Below are 15,833 nucleotides of genomic sequence, written 5' to 3'. Positions count from 1 at the left end.
TTCAGTTATCTAAAATCATTTCAGTTATCTAGAAAAAATTTTCTGGTGAAAGAAATTGGTAGATTGGTAACTAATGCTAAGAACAGTTAAGCATTACAGAACAATACCATTAGATATGGCATAGTGAGACCAGAGTTGGAAAACTGCACCCAGTTTGCCCACAATTTACTAAGGATGTTGATAAATTGGAAAGGCTTCAGAAAAGCACTACAATAATTATTAGACAATGTGCTTCACACCTACAAAATAAGGTTGAAAGATAAGGTTGAAAAGACTTGATCACAGCCTGTATCTGCACATGGGTAGAACACTTCTTATAAGGATGCTGAATGTGGAAGGCAAATCATAAACAGATCCAGTGACTGGAATCTGCAGCCAGACAAATTCAACTTTGAAATAAGTTCCAGATTTTTAAAACTGAAAGCAGTTAACAACTAGAACAACTTACCTAGGGATTTGGTGGATTCTCCAGCCTCTGATCTTTTCAGATCAAGACCATCTGTTTTTCGTAAAGATATGCTGCAGTTCAGCCAGAAGTAATGGGTTTGATGCAGGGTTCATGGGATGGAATGTGATGATCTGTGTTATGCAGAAGGTCAGATTACATAATTTAATGGTTCCTTCTGTTTTTAAATATTGGAATTTTTGTTTTATTTTTCTTATTTAATACAGCTAAGAAAGAAGCTGGGCTTTTTAATGATAGATTAATTGGTAAGGATAGCAGGGAACCTCTTGTTCATCAGTTGCAACTCCTTGCATCAAAGAGGAGGGGTGATGCACTCTGCTTTTTATTTACTTACTTTACTCAACTTGAAAATAACTAAAGGAAATTGCTTCTTCTGCATCTCCCTGAGTTCTGTGAATTTCTGTATGCATGGTGGTTCTGATGGTGGGTCACTATCCAATTCACCTCACATCAACCGTTGCTGAGTTATCTAGCTTAATTAAGCCAGACCTAAGATTTTCAGATATTCTTGTTAACCTAAGCTCCTGTTCATCCTTAAGACCTCTGTTAGCTTGATTAATCACTTTTATGGGAAGAGACGATGTTTCTATTTTATTAGTCTATACTTTTATTTTGGAAATTTCAATTTGAAATGGAGAATAATTGGCTTTTTTCCCTCTCTTTTAGGGCACTAATGCCTCTGCTCTGGAAAAAGACATTGGCCCAGAGCAGTTCCCAATCAATGAACATTACTTTGGATTGGTCAATGTAAGTACCATTTCAGTAAGGTGAACCATGTACTGTTTTATAGTGAACCATAGTTTTGAGGACCATAGAGATTCTTTTGTTGTTTTGATGCAGTTTTAATTTCATATACTTCCTTTTTAACACTGCTGTGGGGTTCAGTTTGTTCCAGGGAGGATTTTGGCTGACATACTTAAAGTGAGTTGTAGTTGTGTCAAATACTTAAGACCAGTTACAATTCTGAAGACCAGACCATTCCAAAAGTTGTTTTTTAACAGCCTAACGAATACATAAATGAGACTCAAGCAAGTACTGTTTGCATCAGTATCAGTGGGAATTTATTATTGATTTGGGGCCCCTTGAGAACATACTAGTTTATGGGAATGACTACCAAATGACTACCTAGTGCATTTAATACTTTAAAACATTTTCAGCTTTTGTTTTCAGTCCTAGTCAGATAAATAATAGTCACATTTATACTTTGTTTTTCCTGAGTAGCTGTCAGTACAGGGTGTGGGACCCATATCGATAGCTGTGTGGTCATTAGGGTGGTCTGCTACAAGGGACACAATCAAGTAACTAACTAGATTATGTTCCACTGCACAAGGATTAAGGGTTTTTTTGCTTTTATTTTGGCAGTTTGGGAACACCTGCTACTGTAACTCCGTGCTGCAGGCATTGTATTTTTGCCGGCCATTTCGGGAGAATGTGCTGGCATACAAAGCCCAACAAAAAAAGAAGGAAAATCTCTTGACTTGCCTGGCAGACCTTTTCCACAGTATTGCCACTCAGAAGAAGAAAGTTGGAGTGATTCCACCAAAAAAGTTCATTTCAAGGTTACGAAAGGAGAATGGTGAGTGAAACTTTTTAGGAATTCATGTAATAGGTGAAATTGGTGAAAAGAATCACCAATGTGGCTAAATTAATCAAATATTCAGTTACATGTCTAATAAGCTTTTAGTACTTTCTGCTTCTTAGATATGAATTATTTTGCGTGAATGTGTGTGTATCTACATACTCACAGCATGTATATAAGTTCATGTAATATAATATTTGATGACAAATATACCCAGATTTGTAATCTTCCATGGACACATAGTTTGTCTAAGAAGTTTTCATTACAGTAAGGGCAAGACTATAGCAATCTAGCATAAGCCATGAGTGGGGAGATGGAGGGACCTGTATCAAGCACCTCTGTGCAGGGGTTTTCTGTCAGGGATCACAGAAAGAGATAATGTGGGGAGGTGGGAAAAGTGTGAAAATTAGGTCTGTGAACACTGTTCAAAACACCACAGGTGTTGGTGGTGTATGTGTGTGCATCAAGAGAGCTACATCTGCTGCTTCCCCTCATTCCCAGAGTAGTGGCAGTAATTTAGTTTCACTGAGCATGGGGCCTTATTTGTTGATAAGAGGCAACAGGGTGTACTCCATTTTAAGCAACTGTTCAGTGTGTAAGGGCATGTGGGGATAAGAGAGTTCTTGATAACACAGTTTAATTCTGCTTTGGAGCCGTATCAGTGTGGGTGGCAGCCCCACAGACAGTACAAAGGAAAATGGTCTGTATATCTATAGCCCCATGCCTGATGGACATCCACATGTGCCTTGGTAAGAATGGCATTAAAGGGATAAAAATACAACTATTTGGGGAACTGAAATACCTGCTTCATCAGGAAAAGGAGATGAGGGATATCCAAGTCCCCAGTAGGAAAAAAAGTATTGATGGACATTCTGCAACTGGATCTTCTTAGACTTTTCTTCAGGGATGCCTCCCACATGTTTCTTGCAAGTGGTTGCATAGTGGCTCATTATGTATTGAGTTTTACTGGCAGACAAGAAGATTCAGAAAGTGTCTTCAGGAGCAGTGTACCTCCAAGAATGAACATATTGATTGCAATATGAAAGCAGTACATAAAAATAGCTGTATTAAATCTAGGTCTCAATCCAGTAACATACTTCATGCATACCTAATTTTAAGTGTCTGACTAGTTCTGTTGAAATTGGTAGGGCTACTTATCTGCTTTGGTTCTGTATGTTTTATGTGCCTTGTTGAATTGGTATGCATATTTGGGAAGAAAATCTGAATTTAGGCATATTCATTTCTGTATGGAAAAAACTGTATTTGGAGATGGGTACAATCATACGACTTTGTCTTTTGTAGATCTCTTTGACAACTACATGCAGCAAGATGCACACGAATTTTTAAATTACTTGCTAAACACCATCGCAGACATCCTACAGGAGGAGAAGAAGCAGGAAAAGCAAAACGGAAAATTAAAGAATGGCAACATGAATGAAACTGAAGAGAACAATAAACAAGAACTCACCTGGGTGCATGAGATTTTTCAGGGAACACTGACTAACGAAACTAGATGTTTGAACTGTGAAACCGTAAGCATTGGGGTGGTTGTTCTTACACATTGTTTTTACACATGTAGATAAATATATGTATAAAATATGTGAATCTATTCAGCCACCTGAGAAATGTGAATATTCCTGTATTATCTTTACTTCTTGAAGTGAGTATATTCTTTTCTAAAAGTATATTTTTATAAGCATAACTTGGCTACCCTGTCCCAAACCTTGCAATCATAAATATATATCTATATAGTTAGATACCTCATTAGCTGATCTGGTGTCTCCAGTTATCATCTACCATATTATAAATAAAACAGATAAGAATGCTGCAGCCGTGGGCAATGAATTTGCCTTGTTATTCCATGAGTTAGGGATAATTGCAAACTCACAAGTGGCAAAGTGGAGATTAAGTTGTGTTAATTCATCCTAGGAATGTCATTAGCACAGACGAATTGTATTGGGTTATTTTTTTCAGTATTTTAAAGGACACTTTCAACTTGAAGTCTCATCTGTTTGAAAAATGAGTACAAGGTAGTTACAGTACTACACCTGATTGTACACCCCTTGCCAGTTTTTTGTGGTTTTTTAGTCACATTTTCCTATTTTAATAAATTTTGCTCTCTCAGCTACGGTTGTATGTGAGATCCACATAAACAACAGGGGAAAATGAATGCAAGGGGGAACAATGAAAATTGACTATTCATTGGTGCTGTCAAATGTACACAGCACCAAATCTGATCCCTCCCAATCATGAGATAGCACAGTTCTCCACCACAATCCCACAAAAAGTGGAGAGTAAGTTGCTACTCAGCATGCTCACGGGTTTGTTTAAATTGCTATCTGATGCTCCCAGGGTGCCGTTGCCAGTCACACCTCTCCCATCTGTTTTGGCTGTGCATGAAACAAACGTGACAATGAAATGGTGGTGAATGGTGGTCCTCCATCCCCTTCTGCTGCTGTCAACATCTCTGTGTTCAGTTGCCGTCACCACAGCTTTATTTCCAGGTTTGGCATGTACACAGTAAAAATAGGGGGGAAGAACATGCTTGAAAACAGCTATCCAGAAGCACTGGGGAAGTAGTGTGGAGATAAGTGGATCAGAATCTGGAAACCAGACTGGAAACATCAGGAAATAATTGGGAAATTAGACTGGAAATATCTGGAAAAAAGCTTATTCTGCTCTAATCTGTTTCACTTATAATAAGACAAGTGAGAATCACAAGTTAAAAAAATCCCCCCAAAATAAAAGGTGATTTTTTTTAAAAAGCTGACAGTCTCCTTTTAGACTGGTATGGCCAAATCCTTCAAGAGCGGAGGGAGGTACTTAGTTGTGTTAATCTGAAGTCAGGTAGAAAGCAAGGTAAATTTGCACCTTATAAACTAACTAAATCAAAGCTTTGGTGAACATGAGCTCACTTCATTAGATACTGCAGAACATGTACATTCATTGCTTACTCAGGCAAGCTCCCACTGGCTGTGCCCAGACAAGTGCAGATGTGCAGTATGTGGCGCGCACAGATGAGTCTGTGGTGACACTTGCTACACACGCAGGCATTCCATGTGTTGCTACCTTGAGCATGGTGGGGGTTGGCCCTGGGAGATCCCAGGGTCAAAAAACCCCATGCCTTAAAAAAGCAGGGTGGCTCATGTGGTGGCAGTGCACGCTGCCCAAAACGAGCTCTGGCTGCCAGCCAGGCTCCCCGCTGCAAGAGTGCCATGGCTGCAGCTCCCCAAGGTAAGTAGCCCAGGTAAGGCTGCTTGGGTCAGCACAGTTGCTGGCCCCAGCATCTCCTACCCCATCCAAGGTAACCTGCTATGCAGTAGGCCAAACATGGCACAGGCATTCCCTGGGGACAAGTAGCAATGGCACTTGTCCCTGAGGAAACAAATGGCCGTGCTCATCTGGACATGGCCACTAAAGCCAACTTTTGCAGAACTGCAAAATGCCCTATGTGTAATGTCCTAGTGGTTCAGCAGTGGTAAAAATTGCTCATTAGGACTGCTGTGGTAGGAAGACTGATTCTGTATCTTCTCAAGGCTGCAGGAAAAATGTATCATTTGCTTTTCTAGCTTGTATGATGGAATCTTTATGTATTTTTGGTTTCAATCTTTAGAAAGTGGTAGAACAGATTAATAGATGTACATTTATCTCTGCTGTAGTATAAATATTCAGATACCAGCTGTCATAGTATCACTTGTTAACAATGTAGATAGAATCCAGTCTTCCAGTTCACTTTAGTACAATATACTCTTCCCTGGATCCAGACTGGAAGTCTCCCCTACACTTTCTCTGAATGTTTGGTACTGCACCTATTGAAACAATTGGCAAAATTCCTACTTTAATGCCAACAAGACCAGGCACTAAACTCTGTGAATGGTTTGATGCCAAATGTTCTTAACATTTGGTAAGCCAAGCAGGACTTGGTTTACTCTTCATTCCAGCTGCAGAGACACAATGTTCTCTGAAGTTTTGCTGTTCTATCTTTTGAATTCTAGCTCAATGTTTACACTGCCCTAAGATGTTGCCAGTTTTGTGGTTTCCTATGTATGTATTCAGGATGCAGTTGCATCTTGGACAGGACATTTGCTTGAAGAGCTGCAGTTCATTGTATTTGGATATATTTCATAACTCTGTGCATCTTCAGTTGGATCAAAATTCCTCACAATAAGTGTGCAGTTCTGGGCTGGGATGGGGTAGATTTACCATGTCAGTAGGGTTCAGGGTGCAAAGATGGGTCCAAAGTAGAACATCGATTCAGTAACTCCTTGAATTTTGGGGGTCTGAATCAGAGTTCTGTGGCTCAGAAACAACTTTGGCATTTATTCTAGAATATTGAATTCTGTTCCTCTGCAACTTTGGAGAAGTTTGGATCCAAGTCTGGCTTTGAATTTTGCTTTTCAGTCCCATATCTAGTTATTCCAGATGCCACTCCCAGCAGTTCAGAATGTTCTGTCTGTGTGCGCTGTTTGTATAAACAAGACTGTTTTTTATGAAACAGCTTGTGGGGTAATCCTCCTGCAAACTCAGTTTCTTTCAGAGCTGCCTAGTACATGACAAGAATTCTTGTATGTTGTATCTTTTATTGGACCACTGCATGGCCTATTCCAACTATACAGTTGGTCCAATAAAAGATGTTAATTCTTGCCTGACAAATTTCCTGGACCTTCACAGTAACAAAATCACCTCAACACTGACCACCTTTCTATATTTTGGAGATCTCCCTCAAAAATAGTTTTTTTTCCCTGAAAATATCAAAACATTTAAATATAGTCAGAATCACTTTCTCCATCTTTTTCTCCTGAACAACATTCATTGAAATAAGCATGACTTTATAGTTTACATCTTGACAGGTTTCTTCCAATGGAAAACTCCTCCACCAAAGATTTTCTGACCAGCTGTAGACAAAAGATTAAATACTTGGTACAAGAATGCTTACTTCCTCACTTGTCAATAAAGATGAGAAAAAGCTAAATTACACAGGCTTTGCCTTACTGAATACTTTTTTCATTCATGTTTATTCTCACTTTACACAAACCTACATAGTATTATTGCATTGTTATCCGCAACTGTGTAATGCCTATGCAGGATTATAATTTATGCATATAATGCAGCATATTTTACGTATTTTAAGAAAGTTATGATGCAATCTGAGCCTCAGTCAAAACTGACAAAATTATTTTCGTGGGTTTTTTTAAATTAATCCTAGACCAATACAAAAGAAGTTTAGGAGCATGTAGAAGCAACAACTTGTATTTTAAATTTAAATCTGTTTTTCATTTTGCTGCTTCTTGGATGAGCATCTAAAGGTCATAAATTAACTGAAAATTGGCTGCTACAGAAATATGATGCTGAGAAGCCATGTGAGCAGATGTAGTGGTCAAATGAACAGATGTAGTGGTCACTTGATTATGATCAGCAGTATGGAAAAGGTGCCAGACACAGAACTGGTTGGTATAACAACCGGGTGAATGGGTTTACCAATACAGTCAATATACTTATATAAACCCAGACATCTTTTTCAGAAGAGATTACGATGAGTTAGTTTTTTACTATTTACATCTGTAATAATTGTTCCAAGTGTAAACTATAGACTTAGTTTTCCTATACATTTAGAATATGTCTTCCTACTGTGTATATTTTACATATATAGTTTTTGTTACAGGTTAGTAGCAAAGATGAAGATTTTCTTGACCTTTCTGTTGATGTGGAGCAAAACACATCAATTACTCACTGTCTAAGGTAAATGAATGGAAGTTTCATAAATACATTTGATATTTCTACTCAACTGTGCTAAATTCTGCTAGTCTAGGAGAGACAAAATAAAAGCTATGTAAACATCAGTTATTTAGCATTTTTAACAAGGTATTTCTGAGCAGCAGCAGAAGAGGCTAAATAGGATATTCATATAACAGTGGAATACCGAATAAGAATATGCTTTACTGTTTGGTATCTTACCATGAGTGCAGGAGAGAGAAGAAAAAGATCCTTCAGAATAAGAGTTGGATTCTTTGGGACTTTTGCTTAACTTTAGTGCTCAAGCACTTTGCTGGTTAAAACTTATGCATGTACCAAAATTGAAGTATGTGCTGTGTTGAACAGGTAGCCTAGGTCCTAGACGCAAGAAATTTAAAAAAAACTGTTGCTTTGTGTATTATTCTGCAATTAAAGGCAAAAAGTAATCCTGTTTATTTGCAAGCTCCCATTCTGTAGCAAAGCTGTAGTACAACAGAATCTGACAGCTTTTTAACTACTATCCCTGAAAGTTGCATTTTAAATGCCATGTTTAGAAGGGCTGGTTGTACTGGGTGGATGTTAAATATCTTGAGTCTTGGCACTGAGTAGTATAAATCAATATCTGTATTTAAACACTATGTTTTGCTTAACTCAATGATATCAACAAACCAAAATTTACTTTTAGGTTCTAGAGTTACTATTGAAATTTTAAAAATACATTTTAAAAAAATCTTCAGAGTTTAAGGAAGACCTCCCTAAGATTGCACACAAACTAAAATTGAGCAGAAAGAGAGCAGTGAGCAGTGAACAGCTTCCTGAACGAAACAGAAGTGAACCATTCCACAGAGAACGACTGCCAACATCTTGGCAGTTAATACTTCATTTTAAAAACCTTTAGAGTTAGGGTTGTCCTCTCAGTATCATCCTGTCATAGGATTTTGTAGTAATCCACACCTTCAGAACATCTCAGCATCAGTGTAATAAGTTTGATTGCTAAGCTAAGAAAAAAATTCTTGCTTAAAAAGGCCTCTCTTTTCCAGGGGAGGATGCTAGCAGTTCTTTTTTAAAAAAGGATACATTTTGGACCTGAGATTGCAAGATCATCTGACCATAGGGAGGGGACCTCATTAGATCATGTAGTGCAGCTGCCTGCTCAAGGCAGAATTGTCCTTAGCTTGTTAATGAAGAAGTTGTGGGAGAAAGTGTCCAAAGCCTTGCTGAAGTCAAAAAATATATCATATCTACTGTTCTCCCCACATCCACATAGCCTATCACCTTATCACAGAAAGAAATTAAGCCAGGCATGACTTACTCTTGATTAATCCTTGCTGGCTGTTCTGGATCACCTTGTTCCCCTTACATGCATCATAATAGATTCCTTGGGGACCTACTCCATGATCTTTTCAGGTACTGAAGTCAGGTTGACTGGTCTATACTTCCCAAAATTCTTCTTTTTCTGTTTCTTAAAGATGGGCATTATCTTTGCCCTTTTCAGTCATTTAGGACCTCAGCTGACCTCCACGAGTTCTCCTTCAGCATTCAGTATTTTTTCAGAGATCCTTCCCAATAGCCCGTCCCATACATACCTTACTTCATAGTACAAAGCCATCTACAGGTAACAACCACAATTTAAGAATCCTCTTCATCTTCCATTGCAGGAATAAGACAGGATCAAAATCATACAAATCTTTTTTGGAAGGTAGCTGCAGATTGCTACTTACAAAATGTTTAAGGCAGAGAATAAGCAACAACTGTCTTTTGAGATGGCCTTTTAAACAAAGAAAAATCTCTGTTTAATAAGTATAAATAAAGCTGGAATCTGGATTTTTCCTGCCCTTTTTATACAGTACCCTTCATTAGAAAATGGACATAAATGACTTTGCAGTTTTTGTCTATAGGGAACATGAAGTCCTATTATTTTACTACGCTTACCTGGCTATCTTTTATGAAAATAATCACTTTGGTGCATCTTTACAATATGAATACAATGTTGAAAAACAGACTAAAATAGAAATATTGCTGGGGCAATATTTCAATAAAATATATTTTTCACTATTCTTCAGATTTAAACATTTTCACTACAAGTATTCCAAAGAATACAACTCTGCAACATAATTCTCTTCCACTGGGTAAAAAGATCTGGCAAACTGCAAGAGAAAAATTCCTCTAACAACAAAATAAATTATGCGTCAATTATTTTTATTTCCACAAGGAGTTGTAAAGACCATTTGGCTTGCTGCTTTTGATCCTGACTTTCAGCTACAGTCTTTTTAAATAAAAATTTTTTTCCTGCTAAATATGTTCCTATTTTTATTGGGCACTTAAATAAATAACATCCACAGGCTTGTTTTAAGAAGGCAGCTTTCTGACTGCTATATAGAGCTCACAAAAAGAACTATGGGATAGGGTTTTTTTTAAATTCTAAATAAGACTAGTACTGAAAATAATATAAATATAATTCAATCAAATCTTTCTCCGTTTAATGAAAAGATAAAAAGAAAGTGTTAAAAGTGTCTTGAAAATAGTATAACAATGGTTGGAAAGACCTTTCGCTGCTCTTGCAGTTCTTATGCATACAATGCCGGAGGGCAGGGAACAGCTGCAAGCAGACCTGGACAGGTTAGACAAGTGGGCAGAAAACAACAGAATGCAGTTCAACAAGGAGAAATGCAAAGTGCTGCATCTAGGGAGGAAAAATGTCCAGCACACCTACAGCCTAGGAAATGACCTGCTGGGTGGCACGGAAGTGGAAAGGGATCTTGGAGTCCTAGTGGACTCCAAGATGAACATGAGTCGGCAGTGTGACGAAACCATCAGAAAAGCCAATGGCACTTTATCATGCATCAGCAGATGCATGACAAATAGGTCCAAGGAGGTGATACTTCCCCTCTATCGGGCGCTGGTCAGACCGCAGCTGGAGTACTGCGTGCAATTCTGGGCGCCGCACTTCAAGAAGGATGCGGATAACCTGGAGAGGGTCCAGAGAAGGGCCACTCGTATGGTTAAGGGCCTGCAGGCCAAGCCCTACAAGGAGAGATTAGAGAAACTGGACCTTTTCAGCCTCCGCAAGAGAAGGTTGAGAGGCGACCTGGTGGCTGCCTATAAGTTCGTCAGGGGGGCACAGAAGGGAATTGGTGAGTATTTATTCACCAAGGCGCCCCCAGGGGTTACAAGAAATAATGGCCACAAGCTAGAGGAGAGCAGATTTAGATTGGATATTAGGAGGAACTTCTTCACAGTTCGAGTGGCCAAGGTCTGGAACGGGCTCCCAAGGGAGGTGGTGCTCTCCCCTACCCTGGGGGTATTCAAGAGAAGGTTGGATGTGTATCTAGCTGGGGTAATGTAGGCCCAGCACTCTTTCCTGCTTATGCAGGGGGTCGGACTCGATGATCTATTGAGGTCCCTTCCGACCCTAGCATCTATGAATCTATGAATCTATGAATCTTGCTGGAATCCCAGAAAGAGATACTTGCATTTAAGTGCTGAATTTCCATAAAATACTACTATTCCATAAAATGTTATTCCTCATTTGGTAAAATAATAGTGAAAGTGAGGATAATGGCAACAAAAACCTCTTAATACTCTCACAGTTCTCTGACTTGAGATACTACCCATTTGCTCCTAGTCCAGCAAATACTTTAGAACATCCCGATGTTTAAACACAGATAGTCAAAGAGTATACTCATAATTTAAGTACACATTTAGGGTGTCTATACACGTGCTTTGGGGTAGAGGGGTGGGCGCTTTAATTAGAGCAGTTCTGAGAGCTGCTCTAATTAAAGCACCCACAGCGTCACATGTATTCAGTGTCCCACACTTCAAAATGGTGGAAAGGGCACTTGACCTAAACCATGTTTGATAAGCTTTAGTTCAAGTGCCACCACAGCCATTCTGAAGTGCTGGGATGCTGAGTAGAAATGACACAGAAGCTGCTGGAGTGCATTAATTAACATGCTTCAGTAGACTCGAGTCTGCTTCGATGAGTGCTAATTAGCTCACGTCAGAGCAGACATTCAGCATGTGTATAGAAGCCCTTAAGGCCTAGATCCATGAAAGGGCTTAAGTAGTGCTTGGGTGGCTAATTCTACAACTGCAATCCTCAAAACTCCTTTTGAGATGTAGCCTGATCCTATAAGTGCCTAAAATCCATTGGCGTGCACTTCAGTTTTTTACAATAAGATTTCCCAGGTATTGAGAGCTGTGCTTATGGACATGGATGGATGTTAGCTCAAAAGCTGTCTCTCACGTCAAAACTCATTTCCATTAAAAAACTGGGTGTGTTTCTGCATATATCACCTGAGGGGATTAATCAAGAAAGTATTCTTGGATCATGCCTACCAGATTGTGTTCAGCAAACATGTAGTGGCAGGAAGTGAAGGTGCACAAAAGGGGAGCAACGGCACTGGGTCCTCCTGTCTTTAAAAGTAAGGAGGGACCCCTGAGACTTCGGAGCCCAATTCAAGGAGAAGGTTCAGGACTGTGCATCCTGAGTGACAGGAGGCACCTCCTTGGAGGGCTAGAGTAAAAAATCAAAGCCCCAGAGAGAGGTAGAATTTAATATACCCCCTGTCCTTGCCATTTCATATTTGGTAGTTTGGGTGGCTCCCTACCCAGTGTGCCTTTTTTTATGGATCCCATTCTGAAATGCCTAAATCTCCCTACTCATGGGGAGCTTAGGCGGCTAATGAAAGGTTGTAGATTCTGTCACAGGGACCAGGAAGATCCTTTGGAAATCAGGGCCTGAATGCTTTGCTGCATCACAATATGTTATAATTTATATGACAAAAGTTTATAATATACACGTTTTATAAACGGGATAAAACTCCCATTGACTTCAGCAAAAGCAGGATTTCATGCACTGTGTCTAATTTGTTTTTAATTTGATCAGTTTAATCCTGCCATTAAAGGAAGAATGTTAAGAAATCTTAAGATCTAAGCATTCTCTTTGTTTACAGGGATTTCAGCAACACAGAAACATTATGTAGTGAACAGAAATACTACTGTGAAACTTGCTGCAGTAAACAAGAGGCGCAGAAAAGGTGGGTAAAGATCAGTGCAATTTAACCCCTGTTCAAGTAAACTGCCTCTGATGTGAAATACCAACTTTTCCCTTTGGATCGTTTTTGCCACCTCTTTGATACAACTGGCACTTGAGGCTGTTGTAACTTTCTGCCCACACTTTCATAGAGTCCAATGTGATTCTGATGTGAGACAACACAGCTCCCATTTATTCCCACTTATTTGTGATTATCTCAAGCCTGAGTTTGGCATCCTGAATACACGCCTCCTTGTGCTCAAGTGCCTTTAATTCTCCCCATACCTCTCCTAGGCAATGGACTTTGAAACTTAAGAGGTGGAGCCAAATATCTTAGACCTAAAGACCATTCCCCAGAAAATTCATTTAGAATGTGTATGTTTAATTGTAAGACTCTGAGGTAGGAATAGGACTGAAATTATTAGTTTCATGATATACGCTCTAAGACTATTACTAATAATTTCATAGGATGAGAGTAAAAAAGCTGCCAATGATCCTTGCATTGCACCTCAAGAGGTTCAAATACATGGAACAGCTACACAGATATACTAAGTTGTCTTACCGTGTGGTATTTCCTCTGGAGCTGCGTCTCTTCAACACATCTGGAGATGCTATCAACTTGGATCGCATGTATGACTTGGTGGCTGTTGTTGTTCACTGTGGCAGGTAAAGTGCATTTGAGTATACCCTAAATTATTATTATATCAAAAGTGATGTCCATGAGAAGCTTTCAGAAGAAATTTCCAAAAAGTCACAAGATTGACTTAAATACAATGGGTGCATCTACACATTCATTAATGTGCTTTTTCTACTGCACATTAAATTTAGTACCTCTAATATAAGGTACTAAATAAATGCACATTAGGATGCCCTAATGTGCAGTAGTAAAAGTGCTTGCTTTTTTTAGTGATGCTTAATGTGCAGTAGCCTATTTTATTGCGCATTAGCATATTAGTATGGGTTTTGATGTGACACTTTAATACACAATACAATAGGCTACTGTGCATTAAAGCACATGTGTAGATGTGTCCAATAAGGCTTTTAAAAATTTCCAGATTCCAGCTTTTTCTACAAAAGAATCTGAAATGAAAAATGTTTCCCAGGACTAAAATTCTGTTTCCAAGGCAGGTTTTTTAAAACTAGTACCTGTGGTCTATAGAAATGAGACAGGAGAAATTATGTATTAAGGCATCACCTAATTTCTTTGCCAATACTGTACAGGCATATCCAGAATTTTGGCTTTGGGTTTGATCTATGCTGAGTCACTATGATATCAGTGAGAAAACATATGGGAATAAGAATCTGCCTGGTAAATCTGTTTGCATGTTTGTGGTCTATTTTAGGTTATGTGAAAGTGAATTATTATGAAACACACTGGATGTAAAATACAAATATATAATTACAAGCCAGCCCAAAACCATAGGGAATAATGTTCTGGCTTCACTCAGATTTTTGTTAGTAAAGCTGGGACAAATCCAGTCTAATTTAAATAGGTTTATGTGAGCATACCTAAAATTAGAATCTGGCTCTGTTTCTCCATTCCCAAGGCCACCAAGGTTAGAAACACATATAGAGAATATAGTCAGACTTTAGCAGGAGAGATTGTATATATACTTTTTTTTTTACTAAGTCACTTAGAAGTGGTTTAGAAATCTGGCTAATTTTAAGGATTGGTTAGAACTGAAAGAAGAATGGTTTGATTGAAGAATGGTAGCTATAACTGGGGACTACAAGAGTTTGAGATTGCCAAGCATGGAGAATATGGAAGAAGCTTAGTGAACCAATTGAAATGTGAGCTATTGCCTTTGGCATCCAGTAGGAGATAATTATTTTTATTTTTATATATAATATTAACAAGGTTTTTTTTCTTTAAATTTTATTGAGGGTTTTTGAAAATATTTGCAATAGTTTCTGCCTGCCACCAACAAACTGCCAAATACTTTTGAAGTAGATATGTAAACTACTATAATGTCAATAGTAAGAGGACACTTGATTTTCAGTTAACTGATTCACTTTAGACATTTCAATAAAAAGGAAAGGAGGATGGCATGATTGCTTAGGAATATGGATTATCTCATAAGAAACTTCAATCAAAATATGTATTTTTCAACATATCACTTATCACAATATAACCTGATGCTTTATTTTTTTTTTCTAGTGGACCTAATCGTGGGCATTATATTACCATTGTAAAAAGTCATGGATTTTGGCTTTTGTTTGATGATGACATTGTAGAGGTCAGTATGCTAATGTTGATTAGGACTATTATCAATGCACTTGTTCACTTACCCATTTTCCGGTCACATTGCACTGACTGCTCACACTCAATGTGCTATTGACTAAAATCCCCATGTCTTTGTTTCTCTACTTCTGTTTTCAACTGATAAGCCTCCAAGAGTATAGTAGCAATTCTTGTTATTCATTCCTGTGTGCTTGACTTCACACTATTAAATTTCATCCATTAAATTCTGACCTTGATCTGGGTTTAGATTGTAATTCTGTAAAAAGGCAGAGTGTTTTGTGATGTAGTTTTGGTTTGGGTTCATCTCTGTTAAAAAGTAAGGTTATGAACGAACAGATTAAGCCTGAAATAGTTACTTGAGAACAACTCCCATTGATGTTAACAGTGTTTATTTTCTCTCAGATAAACATAAAATGTTTTTAGACCAGATATTTATTTTATTTTGAATGGTTTTCTAAAATCTAAGTCAAGTTAAAATACTTTAAAACCTATGGCTAAGTGCAGACATTCAGGGAGGTTAGAGGGGCAGGTTAGATCATGTTAAAAATGGCCACTTGATGTAAGGTAAGTCAGGATGGAGTGGTACTGCGGGGAGTGGTTGGAGGGCAAACAAGTTTGGGGGAGATTGGGGGTATGTGGAAGGGATGTGGGGGAACAGGCAGGATCCATGGAAGCAATCAGGGGGTTGTGGGGAGCAGGCAAGATCTATGGGAGCAATCGGGGGGGGGAACAGGCAGGATCCACAGAAGCGATTGTGCATGTGGGTGGCAGGTGGCAT

The 15,833-nt window shown here is 38.6% G+C and overlaps 1 protein-coding gene across 2 annotated transcripts in view; it reads left to right on the top strand.

Moving 5' to 3' along the window:
- The window catches only part of USP46 (ubiquitin specific peptidase 46), a 52,440-nt gene that overhangs the window by 25,354 nt on the left and 11,253 nt on the right, over positions 1–15,833 (top strand). For both annotated transcript variants that reach the window (XM_090035920.1, XM_090035921.1), the window contains 7 exons: positions 1,133–1,213; positions 1,829–2,042; positions 3,348–3,577; positions 7,708–7,784; positions 12,734–12,817; positions 13,282–13,479; positions 14,972–15,050. In XM_090035920.1, coding sequence (XP_089892046.1) covers positions 1,133–1,213; positions 1,829–2,042; positions 3,348–3,577; positions 7,708–7,784; positions 12,734–12,817; positions 13,282–13,479; positions 14,972–15,050 — 963 coding nt within the window. The remainder of the gene's footprint in view (positions 1–1,132; positions 1,214–1,828; positions 2,043–3,347; positions 3,578–7,707; positions 7,785–12,733; positions 12,818–13,281; positions 13,480–14,971; positions 15,051–15,833) is intronic.

This window comes from Crocodylus siamensis, chromosome 2 (assembly GCF_052110815.1).
Source record: "Crocodylus siamensis isolate JL-2025a chromosome 2, ASM5211081v1, whole genome shotgun sequence".
Lineage (NCBI taxonomy): Eukaryota > Metazoa > Chordata > Crocodylia > Crocodylidae > Crocodylus > Crocodylus siamensis.
The sequence above is the reverse complement of the archived record's forward strand: the minus strand, read 5'-3'. Positions and strand labels throughout refer to the sequence as shown.